Genomic DNA, 10,231 nt, shown 5'->3' with positions numbered 1-10,231 from the left:
AAGCAGATTCATTCAACAGGTTATTTTCACACAGCTAATGTAGGACCAATGTACAACTGTGTTTTTGCAGTATCGTTCTTAAAGAACACACACCCTACATTTTTCTTGGTTTAAGTCCATTTATGATGTTTATGTAGTTTTATGTTCTAAAACAGTCGTAATTAATTTTTACATTACCATTTTCCAGCCTCTCCGAATCTCTTTGAATAAGCCAGGCTGTGTTTGTTAATGTAAATGAGCTCTGCTCTGATTATTTACACTATTGTTCAAAAAGGGATCCAGGCTTAAAGCCTCCTTGAAACTACAGGATGAGTGCGCGAGGCTGAATGACTGTAGGATTAAAGATGTAAATTGTGTTGGTTTTTGTGACATCATAAAAGCTATTAATTCAAGACGGGCTGTTTTTACAGCTTAGTTGTCATATATAGACTGAGTAGGCTCAGGAGTGAATGATATGCTCTGCAAAGTGCATTCTACATCAAACTCTTTCATGTCAATAAGTAAGAAAGTTTTATTTTTTTCATGACATGGACTCTTTAACCCAACTTTTATTTAGCCTTGTATGACAAGCATTATGCTAAATACGAACATTTTATTTCATTCATTTTTAACCAATAAAAAATTGAATAGTTAAAAGTATACACACACAGAAGCAGGGCACTATTAAACTGATGATTGTTGTATTTTTCCAAAGATTTTGAAAGTGGCCACTTTAGGACATGAGTTGACTCAACATAAAAAAAAAACATTAAAGTAAGAAATGGAAATGAAAGTACAAACATACTTGTACTTACACTACTTCTTGCTCAGAACACATTATTTGCTGTATTGATAATTACAGATGACAGCAGGCAAAGAAGTTGCATCTTATTTTCTTCATTGCTGTGAGGCCTGAAAATTCCTGCTGTTGAAGTTTCTCACCATAAGTTACCCAAAGGCCATACATCACTAAAAGTAATACATACATATTCATTAAAATATAGTCTAAGTTTATTCACATAGTTTAAAGTTTATTCACAAGCCAGTTTCCCATCAAAGGAGGACAGAGTGATGGCAAATGCTTGCAGTGCACACATGGGGAAGCTGAAGTCCATGGAGAACACATCCTCCGCCACCCTCCCAAACTGCATTACAATGTAATCCTCTGAGCAGAATAAAAGAGAAAAGCAAAATTGACAGGTTTATTTAGCACAGAGTTTAAAGGGGACTCTGACCATTAAGACATGTAAGCCTCAGTAAGGGATACATCTCCAATACTATTAAGATATGTAATATAAATTCAGTGAAATATTCTATTTATTATTAAGAACAGAATAAAATCCCTCCACTATTTGTAATTTTTGTTGGGGCATCAAACAGCTGCTCTCTTTCTTGTCCACTGAGCAATGAACAGCTAGCTAATTATCTTTTTTAACTCAAATACATCATTCGGTCCAATTTTAACTAGAATGTGATATTACTCAAGAAAAAAACTTTTTGATTGTGTTATTTTCTGGAGAGGCTACCTACTAGCAGAAAGAATTAGTCATTTTTTATAATAAATGAAATATTTCCATTTTTTATACATCAAATCTTAAAAGTATTGTACATTAACACTGTTTTAAGGCATATACAGGTATTTGTAAAACATTTTGTGCAGTTGATTTTCATATAATTTGATCAGGGCTGTTCAAACTTACATGCAACTGTAAATCTTAACAGTCTCTTTAACACACACACATAACTGTGCTGTAAGATTTGTGTAGGAGTCAGCCTCGTGCATTTATGAAGAGAATATGTTGTCATGTGTGTTTTCAACAACTCACCATTATCTGGATGAACAATCTGAAAGTTCTTCACAGACGCTTGCGTAACTCGGCCGTGGAAGTTGAGCACATAAGACTGAGTTTGCTCATTCCAGCTGGGAGACTTATTCACCAGACACACCAGATTCTCAGTGTTTCCATTTTCATAACGAGTGAGCAGAGATTCAAGCTCCTGAGGTAAAGAAGAGAGAGTTAGAGTTTGCAAAATGTATTTGACTTGATGTTGATGTTAAATGACAGAATGAAAAAACTAAACACATACCACTTCAGGACCACCACAGAGCAGGTATTAACTGGGTGGTGGATCATTCTCATAACTGACATGGTGGCGTGTTAGTCTATGTTGCGGTGGTACGAGCGGATCAGACGCTGGAGTTTTTAAACAATGTGTTCACTTACTCCTACCTTGTCAGTCCACCTTGTAGTTAGAGATTATAGCTCATCTGCTGCACAGTTTGTGTTGGCCATCTCAGTCCAGCAGTGACAATGAGGTGTTTAAAAGCTCCAGCAGTACTGCTGTGTCTGATCCACTCAGACCAGGACAACACACACTAGCGCATCACCACCACAACGTCAGTGTCACTGCACTGCTGAGAATGATCCACCACCCAAATAATGCCTATTCTGTGGAGGTCCTGTGGGGTCCTGACTGATAAAAGAACAGGGTAAAAGGGGGCTAACAAAGTATGCAGAGAAAGCTATGCTGCAAAAACAGCCTATTTCAAATTCATTGTTTTTGTGATGGCACAAAAACCAACTGATTAACATATATTTGTCTATTCAGCACTCCACCCATTCACTTTGAAGGTCTAAGCAGTGTTTTAGCTCTGAGTGCTTTATGAATGAGGCTCAATACAAGGCAGTCAATTGGAAAATAGTTATAAACAAATGAATTGTGATTGTTTTCAGAACATATAACCACACCAAAACTATAAGTGGACCTCAAAGAAAAAACATAAAAGACCAGAAAAATATGAGATACGAGCACATGAATGTACATGAAAACTGCACTTCTGCAGAAGAATCCGTTGTGTTAGGTAGACCAATTTTGAAGTACTTACACTTTTAGGACAAATACTGACTCGCTCATCATTCTCGTGCATTCCAGGAATGATCACTGTCATTTTTCTGGGGCCTTTAAAGCCCAGTATATTTTTCTCCTGTGTGATAGTGAACAAAAACATTAAGAAATGTATCAGTTAATTGGGTCACCACCGCATTTTATTGCAGTATGATTTTTAAAATAATGTAATTAAACCATTTAAATCATGTTAACTTACATAACATATTGCTGCAAGCTCTTTTCTAAGTGATTCAGATTCCTTTATGAATGCTTTCCTCTCTGGATTCTCCCCGTTATCATACACGGTGAATTTAGTCCCTAAAACATTTGACCTGAATAGGGAGAAAATCAATCATTAGGAAATATTACCAGTTATTTTCAGCTGATAAGGTTAGAAAAACAGATAGAGTTTTATATAATGACCTAAGTTTGCCTATGTAGCTGCTTGTGTCTCTGGATAAATCAGTAGGATCAATGGAGATCAGATAATTAGACGTTGTGCTTTTCTTCCTTTTTCTGCCAGCCATGAGAAATACCTGAAGATGAAGGAATAAAAAAGCAATACTATAATTAGATATTCAGTGATTATCAATTAAGAATGCAGTAATAAAATTTGTTAACTATTTGAACACATTCAGACTTCCTGGAATACATTGTGTTTCAGACATTTGATGTTGACTATATTTGCACTTTAAGACTAGACCTATGGAACTTTATGAGTTTGGTTCATTTCTATCTACTTCCCGAATCGTATGTGTCGTTCAAGGCTGACATCTCTAACAAAAAAAAAAAAAGCATGTGATCAAAATCAAACGTTTTAACTGGAGTGATGTGGGCAAAGTGTGTGTGTGGTGATGATCTCACAGGAAGATGATTCATTCAACCACACAGTGGGAACAACAATATGACATTCTGTTCTCATTTATTTAACTTCCTTTCAAAACAGCCATTAAATACAAATGATTAATTTTTCAGGAGATATTTCTGAGGGGGTTAGATGCATAAGGGAGAAGATGGAGAGAAAATGGGACTCCTAATAAGTGCAAGACATAGTCACCAAAACTGTCACGATTAGATAAACAGTGCTTAAAGCTTTCATCTTTGAGAGAGAGAATAAAATCAAACTCCACTCTTGCTTTACATCTGAAAAAAATCCACAGGTGCTTCTGTTTGTCCTTCCACTGTAAGAAGAGAACTCAATGCTATGGGTCTGAATGGATGTGTAGTTGTCAAGAAGCTGTTACTGAGAAAAGGATCAAAAACAGACCAATCTGTGTTTAAAAAAACTGATGAAGACACACATGACTCCTGTTAGCTCAAATCCAGAGCTTTAAAATTCAGCTCTAGAGGTTCAATATGACAACAACCAGTACTCTTTCTTCATTCTCTGAAAAGAAGCAGCAAGCTTTCACATGAGTTTCACGCACGTCAATCTCCACCCTCAAACAACATTCACCACAAACCAGTTTTTGACACATACTGTATGAAAACGTCCTTGTGAATTCAGTCTAATAGAGATAAGTAATCTTAGTAATAATAAGTGACATGAAATTTAATTTGTGGGCTAATATAATCTTTTCTCTCACCCTCTTCCCATCCTCCTTCTCCATGTGGAGGTAGTATGTGGGGTAGATTCCTTTCTCTATTCCTCTTCTGTCTCTGGTGATCCGACACTGGATAGTTACATCCCTCGGAGCAGGCCGGAGAGCAAACTGTTCCAAATCCTCCAGAGAGACTGGCGAAGCCTGGCAAAAGAAGGAACAAGCAAGAACAACAAGATCATATGTGCTCATTATTAAGACATAAATAATGCAGTGTAGTTTGTTGACAGTAAGCTGTGGCTGCCAAGCAACATATATCACTCAAAGATTATTCCATGAGCAGCACTGTGATCATTAATAATGTAGAGTAGCAATACAGAATTCAGCTGATGATGTGATGATGTGTGTCAAGATTTTACAAAGGACTCGGAAACAGCTCAGCCAAACAGGTTTTAGAGCCTGAGCTATTAGTTTAAGAATACAGAGCAGTTTACTGCAGTGTTTCTCAGCCCTTGTCCTGGAGGCCCATTACACCATATTTTTGTGCTTTTCCTGCATTAACAGGACCACTTTAATAATAGGCTGTTAACAAGCTGGTTATATGGATCAGGTGTGTTGGTGGCAGGGACAACACTGAAAAGTGCAGGTTTTAGAAACACTGGTTTACTGCATATAAAGTCTCACCTTTCCCATGTCTGAACAGTCACTCTCTGAGGAGGACTGCCTGTAGTTAGAGTTCAGTGAAGCGAGGTTGTAGTCATTCTTTGTGCTTTTCTTGGGCTTTTTCTGTATTTGTACAATCTGCCTGTCATCCTCCTCAGCGTCATTCTCATCCACACTGTCACTCAGATGGCACCTTGCTGTAGCAATGATAGTAACAATACACACTCATTCACTACTCCTCAATATACAGTACATAAAAGCAACATGCATTGCAAAAATTATTTGTCAGATGTCTAACTTAATGATGTCTAACTTAATATATATATATACATATGGATATTACATAATATGTCACATTATATATATGTGCGGTGGTACTTCTAAATGTTTAGATATATGCTAATTTATGCAGATATCTGTCAATATGCATACATGTAGATGAAATATAATAGTGTCAGTATAAAAGTAATAGTGTCAGTTTTTATATTTACATGTATTTAGACCTTTGTTCCACTTATAACACTGTTATGAAGCATTGTTCCTAAATAATGGAAATGAACCAAATCAAAGGAACATACGTGGAAAAACATTAGTCTTTTTCAATGGCAATCAACTGTACAGTGCAGAGGCAACAGAAACAGATTAGGCTGAAAAACTGCTTTATTATTATTTTAAACCTCTTGAGACTGTAGGCCTATAAACCCAAATCACCTAAATGTTTAACTCACAGGCAGAGAAATATTGCTTTTTCTTTGGAGTTGGAGGCACCGGGCTTGTCGACCAGTACTTTCTGTCATCCTCATCACTTCCTACATCAGCTTTCTTTTCCTCTGTGATGTTGAACTCCATCACAGACTCAGTCTGAATTGCTGAACATGGATGGTTAAAATTTAAATATGAGAAAAATTTTAACAATAATTTAAAAATCAACACAAATCACTCAAAGTAAGCCGTCTGATGGACTTACTTGGATCTCCCTCCGTTTTCTTCGCTTTCTCTTTAGAGTCATTTTTCTTTTCTTTTTTCTTCACTGTTTTCTTCTCTTTCTTTTCCTCTCCTTCTCCCATCTCCTCAGGATTGAGTGCTTAAATAGAACAGAGAACGTCAGGCTTCTACACACTTTACTCATAAATGACGTGTTAACTCTGTGCTGAATACACTTACATTTCATCTGAGCCTTTTTAACTCCTTTTTTCTTGGGCTTTTTCCCCTCTGCTTGGCTCTGTGGGTCTGCTGGGTGTTTAGGGCTGAGCTGATTGTTTGTATCCAAGTCAATTGTCTTAATGATGAGTGGAACAGGTGAAGGGGTTTCCTCTGATATCACTACCGTCTGAGGTGAGATGTTCATTTCACCCAGATTAATCTCCTCCAGCATGTTATCATGAGCCTGCTCCAGCAGCGGATCTGACGGGTGATGAACAAAATGTTTATATAAAGTCATATGCAAATTTTGGGCACCCCGAACCAAAACCCAATTTTGGAATTAAATTCTTAATTTACATACATTATTACACTATTTTATTAATAAGAACCATTAGAGCAAGAACCATAATAAGAACCATTTAGGAAACTTCAAGAGTAATATTTTCAAATATTTTGAAACATGCTCGCTAAAAAACACAACAGTACTTGAGAGTGACTCTGTATGAATGAGTGAGCAAGTGAGTGAATGAGAATCTTCTTTACCGTTTAGCGAGGTGTTGCTCTGAGATTGGCTGATCAGCAGTGCTGTGTCTTCAGCCCCAGATTTCTGTTTGCGGCTCTTTGGTCGAGCTTCTTGATTGGCCGTCATCATCTGAGCATTGGCTCGTCTTTTCTGCTGCTTCTTGATCAAAAGCGTTCGCTGTTTGTATGAGCAAACATGTCAGCTGATAATTTGAAATGCTAAAATGTCTCTGCACTCTAATTAACTATGTCCCTCATGCATCATTGCACATCTGTGTTTCTTGTGCACTGCACTTTATTAATGCTTATCCTGCAGTGGTCACGCTCTTTTGCAAAATACTGTGTTTTACAGCGGTACTGAAATGGGTACTTTATTTATTACTGTGGAAATAATACTACAACTGTAAACTACTAATCTATGGATTGCTGTTATTATAACACTGTAACACTAACTGTAACAATATCTGTAACTCTTTACTTCCTATATATTTATATAGATTTGGTATATGTGTCACACACATACAGCAGAGCTGTGCACACGCACACACAAACTCACACACACACACACACACACACACATACAGCAGAGCTGTGCACACACACACACACACACATACAGCAGAGCTGTGCACACGCACACACAAACTCACACACACACACACACACACACATACAGCAGAGCTGTGCACACACACACACACATTGTATAGTGTTTCATACTATACATTCGCACACATACACACACACATTGACACACACACTCACACACACACACATATACATATACATACACACACACAACACACAACTCGCGCACACATTTTCACACTTACACAAACACATTGTATAGTGTTTCATAATATACATTCATATTCATGCTATACATTGATTTATGTACAAAGAAAATACTGATTGTGTGCTGTAAATGGACGTTTGATTAAGGCGTCATTGATTTATCTTGGAATAAATGAACAAATAAATAAACAAATAACCAACCAACCAATCAGACTTGAAACGGTTGTATCCAGTGTTTTAATCCAAGAGTCAGATACTAGAGAAGTCTAGCGTCTCTACTTGCCTGATTGTCCAGCTTCTGCTGGCGAATGTCTTGGTCCTCCATGTCTTCTGGTAAAGTCGTGGGATACTTTTGTATCTTCAGTCCTCACTGATATGACACAGTCACGTATGTCACTATCAACAACTGCAACACTTTACACCCATAGGAGCTCCTGAGGTGCAATGTAGCTTAAAAGCACCTGAAATAAAAGGTATGTTTCATTCTTCCTCTCTGTCTATCTCTGCAGCTCCATCTGACTTCTCCACCTGTGTATAACAGAAGGGAAAGAAGATTAGAGAAGATAATGTTCTTACAGTCCACGCAGCCCTGAGACGCCATGCAGAGACTTACAGTCATCACTGACATCAGAGGCCACTCTGTTACTCTGCTCTCATACAGAGTCCAAACCCCACTCAGTGTTTACAAACTATAATAAACAATCACATGCTTATTTGATATTATTACATACACAATAGCAATATGCATTTATTATTATTAACCCTTTAAAAGCCCAGGAACTGCTGCTGGGCCCAGACTCCTTTAAAGAAACTCAAGCAGTTTGTATTGTTTTTTTATGTATTTTTTGAATAATCAGCACAAGCCTGTGTATTAAACCTGAGAATTTAAAGTGTTTACCTTCTTAACTGGTCTTTCCGAAAGATTATTGGTTCTACCAAAAGTATATGAGCAAACTGATTGAAAAAAGACACAAACGTGCAGGTTTATGCAGTATGATTGCACAAGTGTAAAACATTACTGTTACAGTTCTTTGATATATGCTTTATATTCTATAACATCTTTTTGCTTAGTTTAACATTGGAAAAAAATTTAAAACACATTAAATGTGCCATAACTTGTACACAGGCCACATTTTATGTCTTTTTCAACATGTTAGTAACAGTAATTGTGTGTTAAAACATGCAGGAGTGTGCTCTCTGTAGAGGACATGTAACTTATTGTCACTTAGAAAATCAGCACAATGTAATTTGACCAGAGGACTTCAGATTTTTGTTGTTTATGATTTATGAGTGTAGTAAATGTACTCAAACAGAAATACTTCCCTGAGGAGCATTTAAGTGACTAAAGGTCCTGGAACCCAGGAGTCTATTCTTTAAATACAGCAAAACTTTAAATAGATTTTTCCTTTTTTACTCACATTTTGTACCTTAACTCTCGCAACCATAATGTGTCCACATGTTACTCATTACTGATATTTATTTATTTTTGTTTTTTTGATTAGAACAAAAACAAGTCTGTATTACTTTTAACTGCTGAATTGCTTTTCCTTCCTAAACAAGTTCTAAGAGTGTGAACTTAACAAAATGTTAAGTAAAAATGAAAAACCTCAGTGGTGGTCAATGTGTTGTGGAAATTAGATACATTTACAGAACACTATATTCTGTAAAATTATGTTTTACAAAATAGTTTTAAATGCTTATGGCTGCGTACAGATTATTATCTTTGTCGCATGGTGCAGCTCAATGTGACAAAGACAAAGGAACTGGTGGTGGGAAGGGACAAGGCACCGGTGACCCCTGTGTCCATCAGGGGTGTCAGTGGACACGGTGAATGATTACAAATATTTGGGTGTGTATATTGACAATAAACTGGACTGGGCTAAGAACACTGACGCCCTCTACAGGAAGGGCCAAAGTCGTCTCTATTTTCTGAGGTGCCTGAGGTCCTTCAACGTCTGCCGGACTATGCTCAGGATCTTCTATGAGTCTGTGGTGCTATCTGAAATGCTTGTGGCAGTGTACAGATTACTACTGAAATGCTTGTGGCAGTGTGCAGATTATTATTGAAATGCTTGTGGCAGTGTGCAGATTATTATTGAAATGCTTGTGGCAGTGTGCAGATTATTGTTGAAATGCTTTTGGCAGTGTACAGATTATTGTTGAAATGCTTGTGGCAGTGTGCAGATTATTGTTGAAATGCTTGTGGCAGTGTGCAGATTATTATTGAAATGCTTGTGGCAGTGTGCAGATTATTGTTGAAATGCTTTTGGCAGTGTACAGATTACTACTGAAATGCTTGTGGCAGTGTACAGATTATTATTCAAATTCTTGAGGCAGTGTGCAGATTATTATTCAAATTCTTGAGGCAGTGTACAGATTATTATTGAAATGCTTGTGGCAGTGTACAGATTATTGTTGAAATGCTTGTGGCAGTGTACAGATTATTGTTGAAATGCTTGTGGCAGTGTGCAGATTATTATTCAAATTCTTGAGGCAGTGTGCAGATTATTATTGAAATGCTTTTGGCAGTGTACAGATTATTATTGAAATGCTTGTGGCAGTGTACAGATTACTACTGAAATGCTTGTGGCAGTGTACAGATTATTATTGAAATGCTTGTGGCAGTGTACAGATTACTACTGAAATGCTTGTGGCAGTGTGCAGATTATTATTCAAATGCTTGAGGCAGTGTACAGATT

At 37.1% G+C, this 10,231-nt stretch overlaps 1 protein-coding gene across 1 annotated transcript; it reads right to left on the bottom strand.

Annotated features, from left to right (window-relative positions):
- Positions 1-972: 972 nt before the first annotated feature.
- si:dkey-220f10.4 (tubby protein homolog) lies at positions 973-7,857 on the bottom strand. Its single transcript, XM_017725304.2, has 12 exons — positions 7,816-7,857; positions 6,759-6,915; positions 6,237-6,476; positions 6,040-6,156; positions 5,801-5,941; positions 5,094-5,269; positions 4,455-4,613; positions 3,292-3,404; positions 3,086-3,200; positions 2,867-2,965; positions 1,806-1,977; positions 973-1,144 (listed from the first exon to the last, which is right to left on the bottom strand). The coding sequence occupies exons 1-12, from the start codon at positions 7,855-7,857 to the stop codon at positions 1,011-1,013; spliced, it is 1,665 nt and encodes a 554-aa protein (XP_017580793.1). The 3' UTR covers positions 973-1,010.
- Between the last annotated feature and the right edge of the window lie 2,374 nt (positions 7,858-10,231).

This window comes from Pygocentrus nattereri, chromosome 13, assembly GCF_015220715.1.
Source record: "Pygocentrus nattereri isolate fPygNat1 chromosome 13, fPygNat1.pri, whole genome shotgun sequence".
Taxonomy (NCBI): Eukaryota; Metazoa; Chordata; class Actinopteri; order Characiformes; family Serrasalmidae; genus Pygocentrus; species Pygocentrus nattereri.
Note: the sequence above shows the minus strand (reverse complement) of the source record. Positions and strands in the feature narration are given on the sequence as shown.